At 46.5% G+C, this 27,911-nt stretch overlaps 7 protein-coding genes across 7 annotated transcripts; 3 read left to right on the forward strand and 4 right to left on the reverse strand.

Annotated features, from left to right (window-relative positions):
• Positions 1–104: 104 nt before the first annotated feature.
• On the forward strand, positions 105–713 carry N7484_008375 (uncharacterized protein; the record flags this gene model as incomplete). Its single annotated transcript, XM_057118762.1, has 1 exon — positions 105–713. One exon carries the CDS (start codon positions 105–107, stop codon positions 711–713), a length of 609 nt encoding a protein of 202 aa, XP_056968317.1.
• Positions 714–2,796: 2,083 nt separating this feature from the next.
• On the reverse strand, positions 2,797–3,276 carry N7484_008376 (uncharacterized protein; the record flags this gene model as incomplete). The annotated part of the gene is made up of 1 exon (XM_057118763.1): positions 2,797–3,276. One exon carries the CDS (start codon positions 3,274–3,276, stop codon positions 2,797–2,799), a length of 480 nt encoding a protein of 159 aa, XP_056968318.1.
• Positions 3,277–4,701: 1,425 nt separating this feature from the next.
• N7484_008377 (ankyrin repeat domain-containing protein) lies at positions 4,702–7,617 on the reverse strand (the record flags this gene model as incomplete). Its single annotated transcript, XM_057118764.1, has 1 exon — positions 4,702–7,617. The coding sequence occupies one exon, from the start codon at positions 7,615–7,617 to the stop codon at positions 4,702–4,704; it is 2,916 nt and encodes a 971-aa protein (XP_056968319.1).
• Positions 7,618–8,765: 1,148 nt separating this feature from the next.
• Positions 8,766–10,391, forward strand: N7484_008378 (uncharacterized protein; the record flags this gene model as incomplete). Its single annotated transcript, XM_057118765.1, has 1 exon — positions 8,766–10,391. One exon carries the CDS (start codon positions 8,766–8,768, stop codon positions 10,389–10,391), a length of 1,626 nt encoding a protein of 541 aa, XP_056968320.1.
• A 10,570-nt stretch (positions 10,392–20,961) lies between these two features.
• N7484_008379 (FAD-binding oxidoreductase) lies at positions 20,962–22,692 on the forward strand (the record flags this gene model as incomplete). Its single annotated transcript, XM_057118766.1, has 4 exons — positions 20,962–21,126; positions 21,180–22,108; positions 22,165–22,373; positions 22,424–22,692. 4 exons carry the CDS (start codon positions 20,962–20,964, stop codon positions 22,690–22,692), a joined length of 1,572 nt encoding a protein of 523 aa, XP_056968321.1.
• A 1,370-nt stretch (positions 22,693–24,062) lies between these two features.
• N7484_008380 (uncharacterized protein) lies at positions 24,063–24,478 on the reverse strand (the record flags this gene model as incomplete). The annotated part of the gene is made up of 2 exons (XM_057118767.1): positions 24,063–24,220; positions 24,289–24,478. The coding sequence occupies 2 exons, from the start codon at positions 24,476–24,478 to the stop codon at positions 24,063–24,065; spliced, it is 348 nt and encodes a 115-aa protein (XP_056968322.1).
• Positions 24,479–25,822: 1,344 nt separating this feature from the next.
• On the reverse strand, positions 25,823–27,007 carry N7484_008381 (F-box protein; the record flags this gene model as incomplete). The annotated part of the gene is made up of 3 exons (XM_057118768.1): positions 25,823–26,173; positions 26,226–26,705; positions 26,732–27,007. The coding sequence occupies 3 exons, from the start codon at positions 27,005–27,007 to the stop codon at positions 25,823–25,825; spliced, it is 1,107 nt and encodes a 368-aa protein (XP_056968323.1).
• Between the last annotated feature and the right edge of the window lie 904 nt (positions 27,008–27,911).

A 27,911-nucleotide genomic window follows, 5' to 3' on the forward strand; every position in this document is an offset into this window, starting at 1 on the left:
AAATTACTAATTAGGTAACTAGTAGCCGATCAATCCTCCACCTAGATCCGACAGATAGTGCTACGAGCTTATCTGTGTTTGGCCTGGAGAAGCTAAGATTTACCATGGCGGAGAAAAAGATCATCTGTGTCATAGGAGCCACGGGAAACCAAGGCGGGTCTGTTGCTCGTCGGTTTCTTAAGGCGGGTTTCCGTGTCCGTGGCTTGACCCGCGACACATCGTCCCCCGCAGCACAAAAGCTTGCGACTGATGGCATTGAAGTTATGAAAGCAGACCTTGACGACTTGGAGACCCTTAAGCCGGCTCTAAAGGATGCTAATGTCATATTCAGTGTTACAAACTACTGGGAGGCGTTCTTTCGCCCGGACTGCCGCCAGAAGGCCAGTGGGTTGGGCATCTCACCTGCTCGGTTCGCGTACGATGTCGAATATCAGCAAGGCAAAAATATTGCCGACGCAGCAGCAGCGACGTGTGATTCTCTCGACTCCAATGGTTTCTTAGTGTCCACGCTAAGCCATGCCGCCAAGTCTAGCCAGGGGAAATTCAAAGAATTGTACCATTTCGACTCCAAAGCGGATATCTTCCCCTTCTACGTTAAAGAAAGGTACCCTGACCTTGCGGCCAAGATGTCCTGCATCCAGACCGGTTACTTCTATACAAGTTTTAACATCTTACCTGGCTCGTATTTTCGCAAGGCAAGTAATGCCCCCTAAATGAAGAGTTTGACTAATGATCGTCAAGCTCCCGAATGATTGTATTGAAATGAGCTTCACCACAGCCCCAGACAGGGTTGTGCCACACCTAGACCCTGTCGGGGATATGGGCACTTTTACCTTCGCTGTCTACCAAATGCCGCCCGGGAAAGAGTACATGGCTGAAGGGACGTCATGTAGTTGGGCCGATTGGATCAAGACCTGGAGCGACATAACTGGCGTGCCAGCTTCTTATCGACAAATTACTCCTGACGAGATGATTGAAATGACGCCCGATCGAGACTGTGGCATCGAGGTAGCGTACATGTTCTCTTATAGTACGGACCCAGGGTACGATGGAGGTAGAAATCTTCTCACTGCGGCGGACATTCGTAAGGCAAGTTAACCTGTGTCCTTAAAACCATAATGGCCCACTCTAACAGAAGGTGACAGACTGGTATCGACTGCCCGATGACGAGTTGGAAAGAGTGGGCAAGCCGCCAAGATTGGTCTGTCGTGTTAAACAAAAGTAGCTAGGTAACCTTGGCAAGCGTTTCGGGAAGTTCCAGAGAAGCTCATGAATACTCCCCATATTCTAGTCCAATACAGTGGTTCCCGGAACTGGTGTCACCACCTACACTCTTTGATCCATTGTCAACCTCTAACTGCCAAGATGGACTTGACTAAATTGGTAGTTCTTACAGAGTACCCTATCAGTGAAGGCTGTATTATTTTACTGGAAGACGCGCACGTCGCGCGCATCAGCCCTGAAACACCAAAGCGAAATTGGAAGTAAAAGTGAAAGTGGAAAGTGGAAAAAACCGTGAAGGTATCTGGATTGAAGCCTATATGCAAATGGACTAGTAAAAGAGACGCTCCCTGATGATTGATAGGCGTAACACGAAAGGACCTAGGCAAGTTTCTAATATCTTGAATCATCGGTCACTATTAGTCTTCCTTAAAGTAGTAGCGCAGCCACTACTTACCCATAGTAAATTCTTAGCGTCAACCGCCGTTTCATCCCAGAATGTCTATGTGCTTTCTTCGTCCTCGTGAACAGGAGTATTAGCTCTAGTAGACCTTATAAGCTACGGATTATCGAGAGTAGATTCCTTCAAGATATCGATTTAAGTTAGGATTTTGTTGTTAAAGTAGTGTCCCCATTCTAGAAATTCTCGACCAAGACTAGATCATACTTCATGACAACATAGCTAGAGGAAAGATCTCAGCATATAAAGAGGAAGTACACGTCAGCGCTGCGGGCGTGGACACGATACTCAGGTGCAAAATAGTGGTGTTCCGGGCATTCAGGTGAAGCGCCCAAAGGGGCTGAAGGCTAGAGCGGCAAGTCAAAGAAAGTATCCGAATAAATCAACGATAAACAAAAAAAAATAAGCAATAAAAACATACAACAGTTAGGATTCGCATGTGGTCACCCACCATACTACTAACTAACCGGCGTGTGGCTTAAGTACGGCTGAGCGGACGGGAAGCCCTGTTCTCCACACCCTGTGGTCGTATGTACTGTGATTTCTAGGAAGGTGGACTGTATAGTATATTGCAAGAAACACCTTACTCAGGTTATCTGAGTGCCCAGGTGATGCGTATGTACTGATGAGGTCCTTCCGGATCTACTGCACCAAAGTATGGGACAGCAAATAATACTGGGCTTATCTTAGTACTGAGTATACGGACCCCGGGGGTGTTCGTTTGTCGGTATATCCTTGATGGGTTATAGAACTCAAGCGACCAAGCAGAAGAACGGAAAGACGGGTTTGTATCTTGCCATGGATGATGATCAAAGGGGAGTTGTGATATCTTGCTCCTGAATGGCACTGAACAGACAGGGCTATTCGACATGAGCATAAACTATGAAGCGACGACTGGAAGAGCTGACTTACTTTCTCGGACCCCCTGCGCTCAATTATTGAATTTGCGAAATGGAACTACAAATTTCAGCATACGGGGATCGTGATCTATCCAGCAAATGTTTTACTGTAGAAGCACTTTGAGGGCGGAAAACCGTGGCCTTTCGTCAGAAAGGCAGGGGTACGCAGCATAGTTTGAGGAGGAAGAACCGTGGTCTATCTCAAGAAAGACGTAGCTAATTGGGGAGCATAGAAAAGAGGGCCATGATCAAGCTCGTTTTCCCTACACCAGTTCCTCTTTGCACCGGATGGTCCTTATACTTGGTCTTGACTGTTCCATATCGATCAAAGACATGGAAGGCCACATCGCACGTTTCCTTGCTGGGTTCTTCCATCCTTTCCCAGAGTTCAGAGCGCATGCCCTCTCGATAAATATACCGGGCTAGAGCGGTGGCGACAACGACGCCATCACAAGTGCATTCGGCGACAAAGTTTTTCATCCACTCGAAGTCGCTCATTTCCTCATCGGTCAAAAAGAGCCGAATCTTCACCGCTCGTGCCGTGTTACCGGAGGTGGTATACTCATGCTCCTCAATGTCTTCTTCAAAATCCAAATCTTCGCTCTTATCTTCCCTCCACCATTCTTCTTGCTCGGAGTTATCAAATCCATTGTATTCAGAGCCATCATCTGTCGACTCATCGTCTTCGAAATCCATTCCTGGTCGGCAAAGAAATGTCAGTATGGCTCACAGCGCTTTGAGATTGTGCGCTCAATTTGTGCTAGTGAATGGAAGGAGAGCGCACTGCTTCGCTTGAGGGATACTCGGCCTCCCTCCATTTTGTCTTCATCGTTTTTCATTCTTTGTTATCAACCTTGCTTTCTAGATTGATTTTGGTGAGGTCTTTATGAGGTAGGAGAAGAAAGGCAGGAGCGGCCGGAGAGATAAGAAATTGGACTGTTAAGCGCTTAGAAATGGAAGGAAAATCGTGGACAATACCAGGATAGACCCAGCCAGGCGCTTAGAGGGGGCCAGTGCCCCTCAGCTGGTGAAGCGGCACAAAGAAGTGTGATAAACTCATGATCAATATACGGTATGATAGTGTTGAATATCACGGCGGCTAAGCTTATGGAGTAGATCAGGGTCGGAGATATAAAGACGGGCTACCCCTCTTCTGTAAACAAGTTAACCAGAATCAATTAGACAATCACTTATCTCAACAGGATCATGCAAGCTACTGAGAATCCTGTCTCATATTCAGGTAGATCTCAAGATGGGCCGTGCGTATTATGATCAGATGATAGAGCAAATAAATATAACTGTTGGTTGTCGGGTTCCTTGGCGACTATTTCTTGTAACGCAGATCAGGCCTGTTGGATTGGGTCGCCATCTTTCATCGCCAGTGGATAGTTCTTACGTCGTCATAATTGGCATTACTGATCCTCTCTTAGCTTCAATAGGGTGAAGACGCGGCAGATCAACCAATAAGGAGACCGCGACGCTTCATATTATGTAGGCCACTTTGCAAGGAGTTCGTGTTTTGTGCAAAGTAGGAACTATATACTTTATGACTTCTGATATTATCACATAGATAAGTCGAAAATCAAGTTTATGCCCTTTAGGCTTAAAAGCGGTTTGGTCCCCCGCTCCCTTTGCGAGAGACAACTTGAGACAAAATCTCTCACATTCTCTTTCTTGTGTTGAGGATAAGTAAATGAAGCTCATTTCCTCTTTCAGAGCATCGTCACTTATTTTCGCATTACCCGTATCCTTGTCTAGGCAGCCTGCCCACCTGAGAGAGAGGGCACGAAAAAATTGGGGACTCAATTGAAAGAGAGGTTCGACGAAATGTGTCTAAGTCTCACTGTAGTATCCGTCCCTACCCTACTCTTCTAAAATATAACTTAAAGATAGGTCGAATACGATTGAAGTATGGAGCCAGACCCTACAGTAGATACACTTTGAAATAAAATTTGAGCCGGCGATCAGCGGCACTAGATCGCCACTGAAACTACATACGCATTCATCTTAGAGATTCTGCTGGCAATACGTGGCACTACAGACTTACCAGCCATCCCAGGCCCTCCTTTGAAATGGGATTAGAGAATATAACAGCAATGATGCATGCAACCAAAATTTGGTTCAAGAACTATAACCAGACCGAAGCTGTATTATATGCACACCTTTGAGCTGCTTCACAACTGCCTCATGCCCGTATGCTTCAGCCCATGCGAGTGGTGTACGACCATTTTCGTCCTTCGAGTGCACGTCCACCTTGCCAGTCTCGAGCAGCAGCTTCACAACTGCCTCATGCCCTTTTGCTGCAGCCCATGAGAGTGGTGTCCGATCACTTTCCCCTTTCGAGTCCACGTCTACCTCGCCAGTCTCAAGCAGCAGCTTCACAACTGCCTCATGCCCGTATTCTGCAGCACATGAGAGTGGTGTCCGACCAAATTCGTCCTTCGAGTCCACGTCCACCTTGCCAGTCACAAGCAGCAGCTTCATAACTGCCTCATGCCCGTTTGCTGCAGCCCATGAGAGTGGTGTCCGACCATCTTCGTCCTTCGAGTCCACGTCCACCTTGCCAGTCTCAAGCAGTAGCTTCACAACTGCCTCATGCCCGTTTACTGCAGCCCATGAGAGTGATGTCCGACCATCTTCGTCCTTCGAGTCCACGTCCACCTTGCCTGTCTCAAGCAGCAGCTTCACAACTGCCTCATGCCCGTTTACTGCAGCCCATGAGAGTGATGTCCGACCATATTTGTCCTTCGAGTCCACGTCTACCTCGCCAGTCTCAAGCAGCAGCTTCACAACTGCCTCATGCCCGTATTCTGCAGCACGTGAGAGTGGTGTCTGACCATCTTCGTCCTCCGAGACCACGTCCACCTTGCCAGTCTCAAGCAGCAGCTCCACAACTGCCTCATGCCCATTTCCTGCGGCCCGTGAGAGTGGTGTCCGACCATATTCGTCCTTCCAGTCCACGTCCGCCTTGCCAGTCTCAAGCAGCAGCTTCATAACCACGTTATGCCCGTTTGCTGCAGCCCGTGAGAGTGGTGTTCGACCACTTTCCCCTTTCGAGTCCACGTCCACCTTGCCTGTCTCAAGCAGCAGCTTCATAACCACGTTATGCCCGTTTGCTGCAGCCCGTGAGAGTGGTGTCTGATCATATTTGTCCTTCGAGTCCACGTCCACCTTGCCGGTCTTAAGTAGTAGCTTCACAACTGCCTCATGCCCGTTTTCTGTGGCCCGTGAGAGTGGTGTCTGACCGTTTTCGTCCTTCCAGTCCACGTCTACCTTGCCTGTCTCAAGCAGCAGCTTCACAACTGCCTGATGCCCCTTTGCTGCTGCACGTGCGAGTGGTGTCTGACCATTTTCATCTTTCCAGTCCACGTCCACCTTGCCTGTCTCAAGTAGTAGCTTCACAACTGCGTCATGTCCGTTTTCTGTGGCCCGTGAAAGTGGTGTCTGACCGTTTTCGTCCTTCCAGTCCACGTCTACCTTGCTAGTCTTAAGCAGCAGCTCCACAACTGCCTCATGCCCGTTTTCTGCGGCCCATGAGAGTGGCGTCTGACTATCTTCGTCCTCCGAGACCACGTCCACCTCGCCAGTCTCAAGCAGTAGCTTCACAACTGCCTCATGCCCCTTTGCTGCAGCCCATGAGAGTGGTGTCTGATCATATTTGTCCTCCGAGTCCACGTCCACCTTGCCAGTCTCGAGTAGCAGCTTCATAACTACCTCATGCCCGTTTTCTGCGGACCGTGAGAGTGATGTCCGACCATATTTGTCCTTCGAGTCCACGTCCACCTTGCCTGTCTCAAGTAGTAGCTTCATAACTGCCTCATGCCCGTTTTCTGCGGCCCGTGAGAGTGATGTCCGACCATATTTGTCCTTCGAGTCCACGTCCATCTTGCCTATCTCAAGCAGTAGCTTCACAACTGCCTCATGCCCGTTTGCTGCAGCCCATGAGAGTGATGTCCGACCATATTTGTCCTTCGAGCCCACGTCTACCTCGCCAGTCTCAAGCAGCAGCTTCACAACTGCCTCATGCCCGTTTGCTGCAGCACGTGAGAGTGGTGTCTGACCATCTTCGTCCTCCGAGACCACGTCCACCTTGCCAGTCTCGAGCAGCAGCTCCACAACTGCCTCATGCCCGTTTGCTGCGGCCCGTGAGAGTGGTGTCCGACCATATTTGTCCTTCGAGTCCACGTCCACCTTGCCGGTCTTAAGCAGCAGCTTCATAACTGCCTCATGCCCCTTCTCTGTAGCCCACCACAGTAGTTCGACCTCATTGGAGACGGCAGGATATTTTCGTATTAGTAGCTGCACCTTTTCTTCGTGCTCATGTTCCAGTTTACTATTATTGAGCAGAACCATCGCTGCCCCTGGGTGGCCATTCTCTGCCGCTAAGTGCAATGCCGTCTCACCTTTCTCATTTGTCGCTAAAACATCGGCTTGCTTGTCAACAAGCTTCCGAATTATAGTCTTGTGGCCGTTCCAAGCTGCCCTATGTAGCGCCGTCTGACCATCATGATCTTTGGAGTCAACCTCGACTTGCTTCTCAATAAGTGCTTTCACCACCTCTTCATTCCCATACTCTGCTGCCCAGTGAAGGGGCGTTCGTCCGCGAGAGTCAGGAAAGGAGACGGCGTCGGCGTTCAAGCATAGCTCCTCTACCACCTCATGATGACCTCTCTCTACCGCTTCATGCAGAGCAGTCCGGCCGTCTCTACTGCACACGCTAACCTTTATTTTGTTGTTTTCTTTTAGCAAGGTTTCCACAGTTCGCTTGTCTTTGTGTCTTGCGGCGTAATGCAGTGGTGTTTTCCCCATCTTATCTCGTATATTGACGTCGATAGTTGGATGGCTAAGTAGGGTTTCCGCCACCTTTGGGTACTCATTGATCGTAGCCCAGTGCAACGCCGTCCTGCCATCACGATCTATGAAGTTGATATTGGCTCCATCCCTAAGAAGGCCATTCACCTGGTCGTTGTCCCCTTTGGCGGCAGCCTCGTGTAAAGCGGTCTTCTTTTCCGACTTAGTTCTGAATATTCCAAACATGTCGACCCATCAATCTTAACGGCAATATATAAAGAACGTCGTCGTGGCCGAAAGTATGCTGAGGAGTCCAGGTTGATGTCAATCTAAATTGAGTCTTAAGGACGCAAAAATGCCTTAGTTATTAAATTTCCGACGGACTTTTAAAAGGGGCTTAGTTGCCACGTTGGCATGTAGAGGTGGCGTTCCGGCTTGACGCGTTAACACGTGTCGAGAACAGTGTGATGTCCAATATCACTAAATGGAGTTGGTATACTCACATGACTTGACGCTGAGGCCTATTTTGTATGTACGTTAGGCCCTCTGGGCACTTCTGAGGAGCGACCCTCGGGCGCCGTGGCGTCTATCATTCCGCAGGAGCCAGTCTCACCGACATACAGAGGTATATATGTAATATGTAACATATCCTCTGATCCCCCATTCTTTTGATGTCTTTTCTCAATCAATTCCATCTGGTCAATCCCATTTGATTGGTTCCCCCTCGTATTAGCCCACTCTATGCATACTAGTCTATACTGTTTTGCACAAGCTTGACAACACGCATGAGCCCGCATTGCCTTCGTATTTGCCTATTGTACAGTGATACCTATAATTTCCGACCCCCACTTTGCAGAGGCCTTTCTGCAACTTTTCTGCTATTAAAAACTCCATACCAAAATTATTTACTCCTACTACCTGGTATTTAGAGTAGTACCACTCTACCTTAAGAATAGCCACTACCCTGCCAGGCATAGTAACTGACAGAGTAGCTAAAATACTCAAGCCGTTCAACAGGCATGGTAGCGCGCAGCAGATGGCGGGAGTCAGGGGTGTAGGGGTTGTCGGAAAAGTACGTGGTGTACCGCTGTAACTTTTCAGATTAGTAGTTCAACAAGCGGCCCCTATATCATGTGATTTAGGCAGCAACTGTATGTGTGTCTAACGCCATTATCTCGGGATAGAATAACAGACAGTAATTACAGGTTGTTCATTGTTCATCAAGCAAGCATTGAACCACATTAACTCTTGAGATTAAATTCACCAGAGAACTACTGGGCGGGCTAATAACAGCGCCATTGCAACGTAACTCAGTTGCATTTGCAAGCACACGAATAGAACACCGTTGAGTGTCTCCACCCAGTAACACGATATCGGCATCAGACTTTCTTCCCATGGCCGACGATAATGCTGCCGTTGAATGGCAAACGAGCCCCAGTCGCCGTGGCACACTTACTATCATCGAAAATTCTCTCTTAACCATATTTGCCTGCACATGGAGCATTCAACATCTTAATGTTCCAAAACGATGCGACACTCTGCGGCAAACCCTGCCACGAAAGTGCAAGTGGGTAGTTTTTACCATATTGTTCCCTGAAATCCTCATGGCGCACGCAATTCTGGAGTTTGTCATGGCAGTGGACGTTATGAAATCATTGGACGAAACAGGACGGCTTGACGGTCATCCTCCCTGGTGGTTTCGCTCTTCTCGACGGCTGCCTAAAACTCACGACGATGAGGAGTCCGCCCGTGGAAGCCAGCCAGGTGCAACCGGTGGAGGCTTCAGGCGACAAGAGACCAAATGGACACTCACACACTGTTACTTCGCCAACATGGGGGGCTTTGAACTTCTAGAAGAGGCCAGCTTTTCTTCCAGTATCAAAACGCATCTGTTAACTGCTCGTCATTTCGCCGATTCCTGGGAAGCTATTGAAATCCCTAAAATCTCAGAAGACGATCTTAATGATAAGAGCAAAACAGACTATTTCACTAAGGTCATAGCCGTCATACAGATAGCACAGTTGGTTTTATCTCTTGTGGTTCGAGCAGCTCGACATCTTGCCTTTTCCCAGCTCGAGACACTCACTTTGGCATTCGCAATCTGCGGCGTTCTGACCTACATATGTTACTGGTATAAGCCACAGGACGTGAGAAAACCCATCCGAGTCCAATTACGACTCCCTGGAAAAGAGTTACCACCGAATTTTCAACAACGAACTTTTGATAGTTTGTGGGAGCTCCTGACCAACTCGAGGATCAAGGAAGATGACCATCCCCTAGATCGGATTCAAAACGACAACATACCAAAAGTTGCTCCACAAACAACACATTATGCCCTATATTTATTGACGATATTTACGGCAGGATTTGGAAGCCTTCACGCTATAGCTTGGAATTTCGAGTTCCCGACTTCCGCCGAGCGGACGCTTTGGAGAACTGCGACTCTGGTATCAACAATAGTACCCCCGCTTGCCCTGCTCGCCATCCCTCTCTCCCAAATTCTCAGGCCATGGGGAGATAGTCGTGACTTTATGCGTACCTGTTTAAGTGTTATGAGGGAGTATTCTTGGCACGTTACCGACAAGGAGTCCGTTCAGGTTGCAATGAAGAAGTTAGAAGACGTCTATGATAAGATTGACAATGACAAGTCCCATTATCAAGAGATATTTGGAGAAAATCTTGGAAAGCAGCTCCTCGGTTTTATCGAAAAGGCTGGGACCTCAAGGGACGGCAATCCTCCAGTGGTTCCGGATGACTTTCACAAGAAGTTCAAACGGCTCGTGGAAATCCTCGAAATGAAAGCCGGGCCGAAAAGGCTCAGCGACGAAGCTCGGACAAATATATATCCCCAGAGAGTCTTATTTACAGAGCCAGTCAACCTTGCGATTGTTTACGCAACAAGCATCTTATACTGCCTTGCACGGCTGAGCATCATTGGAGTTGCGTTTTCCAGTCTTAGGCGGATGCCCGATTCCGTTTACACAACAACTTGGACAAGCAACATCCCAAGCGTACAATGAGGCCCTGGGGTACGCCGGTGCGTGAATCTCCTGCAGTTTTTCAGAAAACAGTCCGCTTACTATGTCAGACTGAAATATCTCAGCCAATAAAAACAATCAATAAAGCATTATTTCCTTTTAGAATGGCCCTATTCTTCTTAGGGAGCTTCTGGACAGTATTCTAATCTGTCTTCTAACACTCTGTCTGCTCAGAAATTAGTTGACCCGAACGCATGGAACTCGATCCTCCAAAGTGACGAGTGGTCTCTAAAGATGGCTAAAAGCTGGATGCACCATTTCTTTTTAGACCATATCTTACTGAGTTTGGGCCACAATTAAATAAGAGTAAAACCATCTAGAAACCCTCTCCCCGATTATATAACAATTCAGTACGGCGATAAAACCAGAGACCCTGATTATTACTTAGAATTGTTCATGAATGTTCACGTCCACAATAAATACGATCGTCAGAGAGGGGGATGGGATTTCATTGGGGTATCATACTTGACATCTGGAGATCGAAAACCGGGAGGATGCTATTGGACTGCATGAGGAGAGCTCTATTAGCGGAAAAAAACACTACTTTGGTTAGGAATACATCACAAATATGAGTGGATGACCACGAAGCGCATCTAATTGTTTTCTGTCGATTTGGTGGAATACTGAATCAGACCGTAACGCGCTATGCTAGAAATGGCCTAGAGCGTAGGCGAAATGTAGAATGCTAGATGTTAGAAAAAAGTTATAATGTCATCTGCGTAAAGATGTCAAAAGCATAACATACTGCCTTAAGTTAGTTACCCGACTATTTGTTACTCAGCATACCACTTCCGGAAACTATATGGCTAGTGTAAACGTCATAATGTACAGAACAGACTAACATCAGTAAATGAGATTGCAATGTTAGTTCCATGGGACAAGAACTATCCATCTCGTTGTTGTTCAACATCGAAAAGGCATCTACATTGAGAACTTTCACGTAATAGCCCAAGCGCCTTGAATTACTGCTTCTGGTTGACGGAGAGCTGGACGATGACACCCCGAGTCCACTTATTTATGGTAACCTCAAGGGCTTTCTATATATCTTTTTCCCCATTGATATAGCTTATGTAGATAGGAGGAATTATAGCAGACCGATGAGAAGGCCCCAGGCTACTAATTCATATTATTTGCATTTAGAAAAAAAAAACAAAGGGGTATACTACGCTAGGCCCCATCACCCGCCTAGGTGAGAAATCTCACCCCATTCTCACCTCTCTCACCCATATCACCCACACTCAACTAGTATCAGTTTCATCGCCGCTATAGAGTGCTAAGGCTATATAAAGAACTAGCCGTGCGGATATATGTGGCTTAAGTACGGCTGAGCGGACGGGAAGCCCTGTTCTCCACACCCTATGGTCGTATGTGATAAAGCAAGTTTTGAAAGGCCTCATATATTGAGAGCTTGCGATATGGCAGTGGATTGACAAGGCAAAATTCCGAAAGGGTCTTCAAGAAAGTCCTCTCTCAGCAATCTATGAGACCGCCACATACATATTAGATCAATGTCAGGTAAGAAGATATCGTAGCAGATGAGCTCACCTAGCCTATGGATAACCAGATCATCTTACAACACTATTCAAATATTAATATTGTCTATCATGTCAAGGAATCAACAACTTACATCAAACTTTCCATAAAAGGCCTTAATTCCACGCTCTAAAACTAGCTCTGTTGATTCACGCTCGATCCAGGCTTTGAATTCAGAGTAGGACTTTTTAAATAGATTGTCGAAACACAATTCTGGTTGGCCTATCCAACTAGAATTCACATCATTGTTGAAGAAGATTGGCCTCAATGCGTGGATCTGTTCAGGGCTACTGACAATTAAAAATCCCCTCAATAATTGACCACGAAGGCTGAATGTCACTTGCCCTCCTGGCAGGCGATATCCAAAGGTTATGTTTGCCACGTCCTTTTCTCCACTCACTAACTCGAACCCAGTAATAATAGTCTGTGGACCTGCATATAGAATGGACACTGCCAAGCTGACAACTGAATGTTCTTATGGAATCGCTTGGATGATAGGACCATGCTCAGCCCCGCGGCGTTTATATAAAACGTTGTCCTTTCCTTGGCGCGATTCCCTAATGCAACATAATTCAGCATCAAACTCCGTCCAATATAGTTCAGAAAGCAAATGATCATAGAGCGTAATCTGCTCATAGGAGGCTTGTGTCATTGAGTATCTCTGTCCCAACCAGTATGCATTCTCCCATAGAGATCGCAGAATCCAGAAATTCCAGATGCTTTCATGTGTGCATGAATATTTGGGATATTTTCTTTTAAGCTTAAGATCAATATTCGCCGTACAGCGATACATGAACCGCCAGTCTGTAGTTTTATCTTCCTTATTGGTCAGATAGATGAGGAAGCCTCTATCATGCACCCCGTGGAACCTTGACTTCCAGAAAGATTGGACATCAAAGACCTTTGCCATTGATCGCGATGCATATCGAAGAGTTAGATAATCGGCAGTGGCAAGATAAGTAGCAGTTTGCATCCTTGTCTCCATGGGCAGGCACAATGAAACAGTCTGTTGAATATCCAGATATTCCTTGAGAAACAGCCAGTGCTTCTTTAAGGCTTTGGGAAACCCTTGTGAAACGTATAGGCTTTGGTACTATGGGCTGTTTCTTGAAATCGAATTGTGGATATGGATGATCTGATCAAAATTTCCATTAACGTAACCGGTAAGCGAGCTGCGCATGTAAGCCAGCTGCGCAGCTGGAACACCATAGTAAATGCGATAATTTACAACTTCATATCTCATCACCCACGAGTCTTTTTTATTTGATTATGTATAGGCTGTCTTCAATAAAACTACTCGACATAATGTATTGATTTCAAGGAAATTCAAAAGCTCCATTATCCTGATTCCAAAAATTACGTTAATTACAATCCTCAATCTATACATCTTTGGTATTTACCACCTAGATAAGGTATGATAATTCTTAAATACCCTTAATTAGCTTAACATGGCATGAAAAATCATTGTATCTCAAGGAAAAGTTATTTCATATATTCGTTGTCGAGATACTGAGTTGTAATTTTTCGCATTTACTATGGTGTTCCAGCTGCGCAGCTCGCTTACCGGTTACGTTAGTTCGAGCTTCCATTAGATAATCATAGTATTCGGAGACATACCAAAATTTCTAAATCTGAAACTCCATCTCTCTTGGCAAACAACAAAAGTTTATCCAAGTCAATATTTTCACTTTGCATATGTTGAAGCAAGAGTGAGTAACAATATTCATGGATAAACATGGCTTTCGTAGGTCTGGCTCTGACGATGATATAGCAGGGACCCAGATTATCAGCTACAGTCGTAGTGTCTTTTTCAATCACATATTTCATCCATTCAACCTCGGTTTCATTGACATCTGATGGCTGGACTCTCGTTTCTGCTAGACGGACTGTGAGAAAATAGAGACAGACCGTAAAGACCAATGATGTCACTTATCCAAGCTTGCTTTGGCGACACTTTGACCGGAAATCGATCGGAATTGTTATGTATACTCGACAGCATATACAAGAATAGTATCGACTTTGGAGATGGTATACTCGACAGCAAATACAAAAATATTGTCGACTTTGGAGGTCCCAAGCAAGATCCGCATCCATTTCGCGCTTTGATATCAGTGGAAGAGTGTTGTTCGGTGATTGGGCATCCATATTGACATTCAGACACTTGTGACAGTGCATAGACGAAGAAGCATGCTTGGTGGGAACAAAAACCTATTTGGTAGGGATCTCAGATAGATTTAGCGCTTCGCCCAAGTCAGGGGCTCATCATGACATCAACTCTGAAATCCATAGGTAAAACCCAAATATTACCAGGGCTTGATATTAGGTTTTCACACATAGACGTCTAAGGGTACCATAATGAAACCCTTCTATAAATGAATTTTAAATATAGCATTTGATGTGGTGTATACTACAATATCAATAAAGTCAAATTACTTTAAATTTAATGTCACTAGAAAGAGAATTCCTTTTGATTTTTATAACCTAATATCTATAAGTATACTCAGATTCAGCCTTCCTCTAATAATAATCTTTAAGAGTAAAGTACCTATAGAAAGCTAAGCTAACATACTTCCAGATAGCTAGTCAAATAAATTTAACTGTTATGGCAAGACCCCATATTATCATCCCGCCAAGAGCATTCCAAATCAGCTGCATATCAGCCGCTGAACGACCAGGATTAAAGAGTAGATCATTCGCTTAAGTAGAGTTCGACTCTTGATTATATATATCCAGAATTCTTGACGAAGAGTCTAGTTCGTCAAGGATTAGTTTCTGTACCGTCTCGACCTTATCCAGATCCATCCTACTTTACCTTTTGTCCTTGCCTAGTCTATAACCCCGACCTTTACATTAACTATAATAGATAGACATTGGATGATATCAGACTCTACTAGCTTTACATCAAAGGTCTTGCTTCTTAAATTTGCCGACACTGGTACTAGCGAATTTCTGCACCACCCAGTTACTATGCAAAGCCTTAAGAGGCGGAAGATCTGAATTTAGGGGAGCCATGACCAGATCAACCCAAAGATAGCTAACCTTTCGAAGAATAAAGGGAAAATATTTAAATTAAGTTTTTAATGATTATGGAAGTATACGTTATGTCGGTAAGTGCGTGGCTGATACCGGCGACGCGCTCACTCCCTTGGTTGGGGGTCCGTGGGGTATTGGATATTGCACGTGACTTGTGAGTTTCAGTAGCTACAGGAACTGATTGGCTCTTGGTGGATCTGTAAGTAGCGGCTGCAGGGGTAACACCTCCTCTCTTCGGCCGGCCAATAAGTTAATGGTAGCTCTTGGTAGTGCTGACTGGTCACCTCTCTTAGATGAGGGCCGGCGGTCTCATCACCAATTGATGTTGAAGCATTTTTTTGGCTCGAATCATTATACACACTCACACTCAGTGATAGCCGATTTACGCAAAATCCGATGATACTTTATTACTTCAATGCAATGTTAAATGAATTTATCTATCGTCGTATAATTAGACATAGACGTATTAAACACGACTTTGTCTTACTTCTGTCGCAAATGAGAGTACGATTGACTCCGAAATCAGTTTCACTTCCAAATAGATACAAACTGTTTCCTGTAGCTATTGCCGAAACACGCTACGCCATATCTAGTTACTCCCAAGAGAGGTATCCCTGTGGCTGTATTAGAACAAACAATGAGATAAAAAGAATTACTGTACAATACTCCTAAGGTTCTGTGGATATTTGGTGTGAGAGAAAAAAACAGAGCCAAATGGGAACAGCTGGGTGCCGCACAAGGCTCGGATAATGAGGCAACAGGTACTCGCCGCAATGCTGAGCGACCAGCCATTGCAGCTAATTTGCCTCGCGGTTAGGAATATATTCAGTTTGGCCAGATTTTCTCGGTGATACAGTGGGGCTGTCTGCCTGTGGTGCGGGATTTAGCGCAGCGATAAGTCAATCACATGATGGAAGTGCTGAGCTGAAGGCATTGCCACCAACGATGTGCTTGAAATTTAAACTTCCCAAATCGTGCCTTACCATTATCATGACGTCTGCCATATCATTCGGCGGCTCAAACTCAGGATTTCAACTAGGGAACAACAGCGGCCAGGTCACTGCACATTTCCATCTTCCCCAAGGTAGGCGAGGATGAATGATTTCCCATAAACGCACTAATAGCCGCTTCCACTCCAGAACAGCCAGAAACACCACCGGACCCTTTATCCACGGTTCCATTCCGCCGTAACCCGGACTTTATCGATCATGGGTCCCTACTTGACCAGGTCCACACGAAATGCTCAGCACCGGCATCGAGAGTAGCGCTTGTCGGCCTTGGCGGCATTGGGTAAGTCAAGAAAAGTCCCGTATAACTCACAACTAACGCCAAGAAGAAAGTCACAGCTTATTATCGAATACTCTTACCGTATCCGCGAACAATCACCAGAGACATGGATTTTCTGGATCCATGCGAGCAACGCTGCCCGTTTTGAACAGAGCTACCGGGAGATTGCCAACCGAGTCAAGATTCCTGGCCGTGAAAATCCCAAGACCAACATATTTCATATCGTCTATAACTGGCTCCATGATTTGAAAAGGGGAAAGTGGGTTCTTATTCTCGATAATGTCGATGATGATAATTTTCTTTACGGACCCCTCCCGACGAAGCAAGAGGGTGAAGCAAACAGTCAGAGCAGCGCCTTAAGGCAGCCACTCCTGACGTTCCTCCCTCGAAGCCCTCATGGCTCTATTGTTATAACGACGCGAAGTAAGCGAGTTGCATCAAAACTTGTCTACGGGGGCGATATTATAACCGTCGAGCCGATGGGTAAACTATATGCACTCGCCCTTATGCAGAAGAAACTCAGTCTAGAAGCAAACAAAGCAAACGAAGCAAATATTATGAGGCTTACGGAAGCGCTTGAGTTTATACCACTGGCGATTATACAGGCGGCGGCCAATATTGAGTATCAAGCGGCCCGTTACTCTGTGACGCAGTACCTTGAAGATTTCTTAAAGAGTGACGACAAACGGGTAAGGCGTCTTCATTATGAAGCCGGACACCCTGAACGAGACTGGGATGCACAAAACTCGATTATGGTTACGTGGCAAATATCCTTCGATCATATTAAGCAGGTTAGACCGTCAGCATCAAACCTACTTTCTCTTATGAGCTTCTTCGATCGACAAGGAATCTCCGAAACGCTACTCCGAGTTACACCTAAGAGAGAGGTAATGCACGGAAATGAAGAAGATAATGTCGCAACCGAATCTGATGGAGACGACGAATTCGATGATGATATATTGACTTCAAAGGATTTCTCATTCATCTCAATAAGCCAAGATCCAAAGGTTTTCGAGATGCATGGACTCGTACAACTCGCTACGCAGAATTGGCTCCAAATCCATGGACAGATTGAGAAGCACAGGGCGCAATTTATTAATAAGCTTTGTCGCGAGTTTCCAGATGGTCAATACGAGGACTGGAAAAAAAGCCAGTCGCTTTTTCCGCACGTGAAAGTAGCAATGCTACAACATCCTGATTCAGAGGAATCTTTTCGAGAGTGGGCTATGCTGCTCTATAAAAGTTCACGATATGCGTGGGAGAGTGGAAATATAGTAGATATGGAGCAGATGGCGATGAAAGCGAAGGTGGCAAGGGAGAGGGTATTAGGCCCCGAGAATGAGCAGACTATTAATAGCGCTGCACAGGTAGCATTGGCATTTACGCTTAAAGGCCGGTGGCAGGATGCTGAAGCAATTCAGGTACAGGTGCTAGAGACTAGCAAAAAAGTGCTTGGAAAGGTGCATCGTGGTACGCTCACCAGTATGAATAACCTGGCATTGATATACCGGAACCAAGGCCGATTAAAGGATGCTGAAGAGCTCGAAGTGCAGGGGCTGAGAACTTGCAAGACTATGCTTGGAATAAAACATCCCGACACACTCACTAGTATGGCAAATCTGGCAATGACATACTGGGGTCAAGGCCGATGGCAAGACGCTTAATCTCTCGGAAAGCAAGTGCTCGAGACTCGCAAGATCGTGCTAGGGAGCGGCATCCTGATACACTCAACAGCATGGCCAGCCTAGTGTCAGCATACCATAATCAAGGCCGATGGCAGCACGCTGAAACTCTCGGAAAGCAAGTGCTCGAGGCTCTTAAGACCGTGCTAGGAGAGCGGCATCCTAATACACTCACCTGCATGGCCAGCCTGACAGTAACGTACGGGAACCAGGGTCGATGGCAGGATGCAGAAGACCTATTAGTGCAGGTACTAGACACTAGCAAGATGGTTCTTGGAGAGGAGCACCCTGACACTCTCCGGAGTATAAGCAGTCTGGCATCAACGTACTGGCAACAAGACCGACAGCAGGATGCTAAAGAATTACATGTGCAGGTTCTGGAGGCTCGCAAGAGAGTTCTAGGAGTCCAGCATCCCGACACGCTTTGGAGCATGGACAACCTAGCATCAATTTACATGCATCAACGCCTATGGCAGGATGCAGAAGCACTCGAGGTGCATGTAATTGAGAGTCGCAAGAGGTTGCTCGGAGAGGATCATCCTGATACGATCGCTAGCATGGAATCCCTGGCATCAATTTACTTGTATCAACGCCGACGGCAGGACGCAGAAGCGCTCGAGATGCAAGTACTTGAGACTCGCAAGAGGGTACTCGGAGAGGATCATCCTGATACGATCGCTAGCATGGAATCCCTGGCATCAATTTACTTGTATCAACGCCGACGGCAGGACGCAGAAGCGCTCGAGATGCAAGTACTTGAGACTCGCAAGAGGGTACCCGGAGAGGATCATCCTGATACGCTCGCCAGCATGAAAAACCTGGCATCAACGCGCCGGTAACTGGCCAGTGATTATAAGAGTAACGTTATAACATAACAGCTAGCATAAAAAGCCTGGCTGTCACTTTGAACTCAATTGCTAAATCAACACACTGCTATCATTAATTCAATGACGAATAGTGTCGACCTGCGAATACAAGTAAATGCCAATCATCCTCATGCTGCATGGCTTTTTGAGAACTTCACAGTAACGGAAAACTATAAGGCTAAGGATGAGTGCCTGAGAGTTCAGGTAATTGACTTTCTCCTGCATTGATGTCGGTACTTTTTGCAGACTCTACTTTTGAATATCTTTATTCTTAGACCGTATTTGGAAAGAATTTTGGGCCAATTGGGGTGTTATTAGAGCTCTGTTTGATATAATATGAAGTCTCAGCTAATTATGAGTGAGGGCCATTTCTTTGTGGGAAGTTATGATGATTTTACCAATAGCTGCCGATTTGGTCATTCATTTCCTTGGAAAGAGCGGGCGTGACTGAGGTGTCCGTATAAACTGTACGGGCAATTCATTTGCCTTACAAGGTCAGACATTATATGACATTCCTAACAGTGCCTTTCAATATTTCAAAACAGGCCAAATCAGGTATAGATAACCATGTTTCAAGATAGTATTCGGAAAAGAATCTAAGTCAATAAAGTGGTGAAGCTGTTTTCAAGCTGTCCTTTATCTATAGAAGGCTTTTATGAGCGTTTAATACCCTGTCGAATCGAAATCGTTTCAAAGTGTCTTCGTTGACGACTGATAATATACAAAAGTCGCGCAACGAACCATGCCTCCCAACCTAGCTAAGTCTACGCTCGAGTTAATTCATGATACAGTGGTCCGGAAACCAGTGTTGTCACCTACACTCTTTGATCCCTTCTCGAACCCTCTTGCCAAGATACGCCGAGCTGCTTCCGGTAATATCGGTATGTTACACCGTGTCAAGGCTTGTCTCGTAAACCATAAAAGAATTTCATAACCAACGTCGATGTATGTACATTACCTGTCAAAGCCATACAACTCTTGCCTCAGTACCTCAAGCCAACGTTTCCCTCACATCTCCAAAGCGTATCTGCTGACAAGTGGCACAATGCCTTATGTTACCAGATTAAAAAACCACTCACTCGAGCCGGTCCATGATATGGTGCGCAGTGGTAATTCACTACCCTCAAGGCGAGTAAAGCGTTGACTGCAGAAAGGTACAACAATATTTGAACTCATGCAAATATCGTGCAATCAGAATTGCTTTTGAGGGTAGGGGTTTTAACCAAAAATAATGTGGTGCGCGAGAGAACGCTTGATGAAGAACATCCTGATCGGCTGGCCTCTCAGCGCACGCTCCAAGGCGTAAAAGGAGCGATCAAAGTTGAGATCGTGGAGAGCATGTTCTCATCATCTTCCCCTGACATTTGACTTAGCCAGAATGCTCTTTCTTTCAAAAACACATTGTAAATAGTTGCACTAAACCTTATGTATCTATTTCTTTGAATTGTGAAAAATACATCATGGCAGCTCCCATGAGGAAGATTGTGGTAGTTTGTGAAGCTGGAACGAACAAGATTATGGTTTGTTACAATACCATGCAGAGACTAGCTGACATGGACACCTCAAGCACTGTCGTTGTATTTAGAAATGACACGGAGCCCAGATCATGACGAGCCAATCTCTCAACCGATGCGCCCTAAACAGAGGAACACGGCACACACAATACGCGCTCTAAATCCTACATATCTTAGTAGTCTCTACGCAAGGCAGTCTTACTATAGCGTCCTTCGTAAAAGCGTAGCCGAGGCCAGACCATACTACTAAATAACCGGCGTGTGGCCTATATGCGGCGCATAGTCAGATGTCGTCCGAGTGAGAAGTGGGTGAGAAGCCTTCGGAATCGTGCAGTGGCCGCTCAGGCCGCTTAGCTAGGCTACGGCGATACGTTATTGGGTATAGCGGCTAGACCTAGTGCAGATTCAGGGGCCAGGAAAGCGCCCCGCCATCGCCTAACGTACTGTACCATCAGGTCGGAGACTCGGGCGGAGGGGCAAGCGTCGAGCGAATAGCAGGTACCAAAATAGGAAGGACGGTCAGAGTAAGATTTGGAATTACTTAATGGTCATAAGTACCCTTCCGCGGGCAGGAAACAAGGACGCGCACTGCGCATCCTCTTGCGTTCCCTCTCTGCTTTCTGTACCTTGCGTCAGGATGCGGCTTCTCAGTATCAGCGTCCTGTTCCTAGCAGCACCGGGTATCGAGGTCGCTGCCTATACCTTAGATCAGGTTGAGGCTCAGTTTTCCTCGTACCTCCAGCTCGCGGAGAACGGCTGGCTGAGCAATCGAGGCCGATTGCCCTTCGGCTGCACGCTCGCAGTCAGAAAGCCCTATTCCGCTCTGTGCCGCTCGCATCTGCTGACCCATCCCAGTGCGGCTTTCTAGAGTTTGCGCTGCCATCGCAGATCTCGTATCCGAACAGCACCACCTACAGCCTCGAGGAGTCGAGATACTGGTCGCAGCAGCAAGCATTGACGGAGCCGACCTGTCGTTTCTCCCCCGAGTCCGCGCTAGATGTTTCATTTGCAATCCTGGCCCTTCAAGTGGCCCAGTGTGAATTTGCCGTGAAGAGTGGTGGCCATGCTGCGTTCGAGGGAGCGTCGAACATCCAGGGTGGGATGACAATTGATTTGGCCAATCTGAACGAGATTACCGTGCGGTCTGACCGGGCCCAGACGGCCGTTGGTGCTGGTAATACCTGGTATGACGTCTACACCACGCTTCAGCCCATGGGGCTCACTGTGATCGGCGGACGAGTCTCGGCCATTGGCGTAGGAGGACTGACCCTAGGCGGGGGCATATCATTCTTTTCCGGCCGCTACGGATGGGCCTGCGACAATGTCAACAACTACGAGATCGTGCTTGCGGACGGTTCCATTCAGGAAGTGAGCTTCTCCTCGCCATATTCCGATCTATACTGGGCGCTCCGTGGTGGAGGGAATAACTTCGGCATTGTTACCCGTTTCGACCTCATGACCTTCCCCCAGGGCGATCTCTGGGCTGGTTCGGAAACCTTCATCTATACCCCCGAGACAGCAGCAGCCATCAACGATGCATTTTATTACCTTGGCGTTAACGCTCCATCCGATCCTTACGCGCAGGTCATCACTGCCTACGCGTATGCACAATCGGTGGATGCTTATATCATAGCCTCAGATTTACAATATGGGAAACCAGTTGCAAACCCACCTATCCTGCAAAACTTCACAGCTGTCCAGGGTGCCATCGCCAGTACTCTCCGCATCGTCGATCAAGCCAATCTAACCATTGAATTCAACAATACCAACCCGGGAGGTTTCCGGTATGTTTCTCATCTCAGGACACTAACGATAAGCCTTTACTAAATCAGGATTATAGACAGACTTACTGGACCCTGACGGTTGGGAACAATGCTAAGTTGATGGCGGACATGATTGCCATCTATATGGATGAGATCGAGCCACTCAAGACTGTTGCTGGCATTGTTCCGTCGCTTGTTTTCCAGCCTATAACCACCGACATGATTTTGCACTTCTCAAAGAACGGCGGCAATGCCCTTGGACTGGATGATCAGGGCCCCCTCAATCGTATGTGTCCCTCAGCATCCTCTGATATGTCGTACTGATCCTCTCAACAGTGGTGCAAATTGATATATCTTGGTCTGACATTGCTGACGACGATCGGATTCTGACTGCCGCACAAAACATACTCGATGGCTGTCAAGCCGCTGCGTCTGCTGTGGGCCTGCTCAATGAATATGTGTACCAGAACTATGCCTCTGCTGGACAGGATGTCTTCTCCGGTTACGGACACAAGAACCTGGCAAGATTAAAAGCTGTCAGCGCAAAATACGACCCGGATCAGGTCTTTCAAAAGCTACAGCCTGGATACTTTAAACTTAATTGATTTGAAGCATAGCATAGGGCATCCGCACTCCAGATTCATAAAGTTTAATAAAAGTATCTATCGACAAAAGAGGGTCGCAATTTAACTAGTGCGCCTGAGGAATATTCAGCGCCCCCATTCGCCTGACTTCAACCATGGTTTGTAAAGCCTTCAATTTAAGTTAGTTAATTTGAAGGCTTTTTGTTGATATCAATTCTGGGACTAGTGCCTTTTTTTGACTACTTAAGCTTCACTTTCGTAGACTCTTCTTCTTCCTTCCTTGTCGCACTCAATATAGTCCATTCCTACTCCATTGTTCTGCTTCTGCTTCCATTCTCGCTTTCTGCTCTCATTATTTTAACCGCCACACCCCACTCCCATGGCGTTTTTATGGACTATTACCCGGCCTGGGTAAACTTGTCATTACACGTTCTTTCAGATTGACCCACTCTGGTTTTTTGATTACAGATGATGGAAGGAGATATCTATCCTGCATGTGAGTTAACGTCTTTCGCTACTCCCAAGCCTACGGGCTGGGCTTAATCTCTCACTCGGCAACATCAACCGCATCGACAATATGACGATGCTTACCACCTACCTCCATGTGGAATTTAGAGCGTTTCGATTTCTACTTGAGGAAACCCCGACACCAAATCGGTATCGAGTGAAGAAAATTCCTAGGATTTCTGGTCACTACAGCTGTATGCTCCCTCCCACAATGACTTTCATCAACCACGACTCTCAACACGCCCTACCATACCCTGAACTCATTGTTGTTCATGCCGGTATTGGAAAATTTCTACATGCCAGTGGCCGCGGCGATAAAATCGAGAAGCTCATTAGGGAGCTTGGTGAGGGCGGGCAAATGTTACTCCCTGATGGAACCACGAACATTAGTGATCTTCTCTCTGTGACTGGGCTCTCTACCTTGTTGTCCGCTTCAAATGCAGCAGAAGACAAGCATGAAAACGAGAAGCATAAGCAACGACGAGCTTCAGCTGCTCTTCCAGGAGCCGAGAATCAGCGGTAGCTTACAATCCAGTATCAAATAAAGAGTAACATTATCGAGTAAATGCCCAGATACCTACTTTCTCACATCAATCTGTAGACCACATTAGAATTGAAGGTGACTAAGGAGTGATACCAACTGAGCCGCCTTTCTTACCCAAAATTGAATTGCTAATGCCTAGCTGGGCTTCATCGAAGCGTTATTTTACATGTTAACTTGAATCAAGCGAGGTCCCATAGAGTTCCTGCACCAGTTGACTTTTTTAACCGAATTACTACATGACAGAGAGGGTGTAGGAAAAGACACTGTATTGAGTTACGAAGTTTTTCATTGTGTTCATATTATATACAGCCTTTGCCGCTGGAGCTATGAATCAACAGCTCTAATTAACAACCTTCGGGTCTTGACAGAGGAGATCGTCATGATCCAGGTCGCTCGCATCCGAGGCAATTACAGCCTTGGGACAGCACCGAGGTGTGGCAGTGGGGTTGATTTGACGGCAGTTCTCCTTAAAGTCGGCGGTAGTATCTGTTTTCGTAGCTATTTGGTGCAGGTCAGCAAGACTTGGTCCCTATTGAATATACATGTGGCGGGTGGGGGTATCTTACCCTTCAAGCAGACGACAGCAGCATAGCTTGGTCCAGACCGTTGCGTATAATAACAGCACGCAGCAGTAGGCTCGAAAGGGTTGCCATACGTGGGACAGACACCTGTAGAGTAGCCACGCTCGGCGAGGGAAGCAGGCTGGGCCAGGACGACACCAGCGGAGGCGGCAAGAAGAAGAATAGAAGCCTTCATGTTGAAAATTTTGATTGTTATCGGAAAGGGTAATGCTCCAAACAGCAGGTGCAAGTTCAGGATATTTATACATAAGATCAATCTGATGAGTCCGCTACGGGTTATACGCTTTCCCGTATATTGATTACTATCGGCAGGGTAGTCGACGATCTAGTTAATCCCTTCCCATTCAAACTACAAGTCAGCGGATACATTCCCCAGCATTGCGAAATTCTGGAATAATAATGTAAATTACTCCATATCTTACCCCAAAGGACCTCGATCTACAGGTGAGGTGGCATCACAGAGATTATGGGTGGGTCATAGTGGGGCAGATCAACTGCAGAACCCGGCGATCGCGAGTTCAGCCGCACCCAGCGAATTTTCGAGGCCCCGCCACTATACAATTCATTAGGAAAAGGGGGCGCATATCAAAGAAGCAGTGGAATTTTCTTGCGATTAACCTATTACTGTTACGTAATATTTAGTTAATTAGTCGCATGGCTTATTTACTTTATATACCGTTTTACGATCTCAAAGTAGGGGTACGCTACATAGATGAAATACATGAGCTTTTTGAGTATCACGTATGCAGGTTACAGTACTTATTGTCGATAGTTTCTCATAGCCTAAACTATCGATACGACTACAGATTGGCGGTGGGGCACGAGTACACTCGGCTCCTACTCCATAGATTTAGACGAAAGTGCTAATTGGATACCTGAGAAAAACCAAACATAGATATCTGTCAGAGAATGCAGTCCTTACGTGTTCTTTAAGACCTCATTTTATCCCTCATTTTTACGGAATTTTCCGCTATCTTTGCTTGTTTAACGTCACATGACGTTTTCCCTGTTTTGATCTGTTTGAAACCTTCTCTAAATCCCATGTATTTAGTTCTCTTTTATTGTGAATTAAATCGCCATCAGGTGTTGTTCATTTCTGGCTTGGTACGTATTGTGTGCTTTTGTTAGCTCAGATCATATGAGTTCGTCGGATCTCGGTACCTCTCGAGATCCGAAAGTTAATTCTTGTAGATCTCCAGTGCGTGCCGATTAGGCGACCTGAAATGGTTCTCAGCTCTCACCGTATCTATTGCGCATCTATCCTCACCGCCGTTCGCACGACGCTAAGGCAGCGCTCACCTTTTCTTCATTGCATTATACGGCTCAATCTATCGGCGAGTCTAGCACATATAAACGACCATAGGATGTAGAGAACAGGGTTTCCCGTCCGCTCAGCCGTACTTGAGCCACACGCGTCGGTAATTTAATAGTTAAGTGGGTACTCATATTGCAATGACATGCAAACCGAACGGCGATCGCATTATTCGCGATCATTGCACTGAACCCCCCTAATCTCAAGTCACCTTTGTCCGCTGAAGAGCTCTTGTTCGGGCTCCTCTATCCTATGAATAGTAAGCGCTAGGTCAAGGTGGCGGAAGCCTGGTTGTTTGAGTATCGTAGTGAAGTTTTCATACTCCTCGCAAGGATCATGAAAGATCGTACAATTGACTCCTGTGCGAAGCTGACAAGCATCTATGCTAAGATCGATAATTTTGTGGCTTTGGTGAGCAAGAACGCGTGTCACAACGCGAAAGCCGTGATATTTGTCTTTGGGTTTTTCCAGGGAGCCTTTGCCAAGAATAGCAATACGCTTCCTCTGGTTGATCGCGGTATGGAGTTGGCCATCCACGGGGAATTGGGTAATGAAATCCTTGTGGGAATTGCCGAATCATTGGTGTTTGATAAAGTGGTCTGAAAAGCACACCATGGGCTGCAGGGGTAACAGTCACTTTCTTCAGAGAAGGAAATTTCCTCAGTCCGTAGATTAATGCCTCCTCATTATACTTTCCGGCAAGAACATCATCTTGCTCTTGGATCAAGTTGCGATAAAACTCCCAACACTCCCCAAGCGGACGCCCCATCTGACCTAGCTCTCTGTAAGTCTTAACGCCCGGGTTCGAATATTTCACACTACCACCGCTTCCCTCGCGCCGGAATTGGAGATCCACACTGTAAACACATCCCTCTTTGAACCATAAAGGGCAGTTTTGGTTCTTGAAATTATCACTTTTCGGCACAAGGTGAAGATCATCATCATCATGCTCGAAACGCATGTCAGCATCCTCATCATCAGATTCAGGTTCAGAATCAGAATCAGAGTCGCGGAAGTTCCACTCTGAACTCCAGCTTGGAGCGTGGTCTTGGCCAGCACGGTGTTCAGCTATAAAAGACTCTTCAGTCTCCTCATCACTAACATCTAATTCCCCACCCGGAAAGTCCGTCCATATCCGAGGGCCCCTTGAAAGGTGAGCATCGTCCAAATGATCTCAGTGACTCCATGACGGAATACATCGTGATCTGCGATAGCACGAAAGACTTTGATGTTCAAGGGGTTGGGTGACAAAAATACTCGCCCAAGCCGGGGTCCCACTGGGAATTGCTTTGACGCGAGGCGCATAGATTTGATATCGCGGTTTGGTAGGTACGACGAAATTTCACGCCACAGCTCCAAGGGGAGGTCGGGGATGTGGGCAGCTGAAGTCATTTTGGTCAAGTTGGGAAGATCCGGTGGCGTGGGGCAAGGTGAATCACTAACAAAACCATAACAAATTACAGCGAACGCCCGAATTTAAACCCTTAGAACCTGAAAGCTGACCTGTGCTCCATCTCCAGGCAGACCCCACACCATGCCCCGCTCTCGCTTAGTAGTACACCGTCAAGGTTTCACCAGTCTCCACAGGCCTGAAACTAGCATATTTGTACACCTTTCTTCGATCAATTCAAGCTCAGCGGAGATAAGGGTCCTTCGTTTTAGAGAGCCCAGGAATAACATCACATTTCCGACTGGTTGCTAAAGATGACCCAAGTGCCGAGTTACCTAGTTCTGCACACCGTTAAGTCCAAAAAACCGTAAAGCATTTGGGTAAGAGATAATAGCCCTGGAGTTTTCGTTGATTTTAAGCGAATCGAACTAGTCTGCGGCATCATCATTACTTTTATAAGTAGGATTCCGCACGACCCTGCGGGACCCGGACCCAGACCCGGACCCAGAGTCTAATCACCCCCCAGGTGAGAATTCTCACCCCTTTCTCACCTCTATCACCCACACTCACCTAGCGTAAAATCGTCGCCGCTCTAATGTAACAGGGTCATAGTGACAATTAGCCATGTGGATGTATTGTGGCTTAAGTACGGCTGAGCGGAGGGGAAGCCCTGTTCTCTACACCCTATGGTCGTATGTACTAGTCAACTAATAGATATGAAATATAGCATAGAGCATACGCATCCCATAAAGTATAATAAGGGTATCTGTCGACAAAAGAGAGTCCCAATTTAACTAGTGCGCCCGAGGAATATACAGCACCCCCATACGCCTGACTTCAACCATGGTTCGTAAGGCCCTCAACGACTTTACTAAGCCTACATCTCATTTATTCTGTCTCTTCGAT

Source organism: Penicillium longicatenatum (assembly GCF_028827895.1).
Source record: "Penicillium longicatenatum strain IBT 33135 chromosome Unknown contig_6_segment0_segment0, whole genome shotgun sequence".
NCBI classification, from domain to species: Eukaryota; Fungi; Ascomycota; class Eurotiomycetes; order Eurotiales; family Aspergillaceae; genus Penicillium; species Penicillium longicatenatum.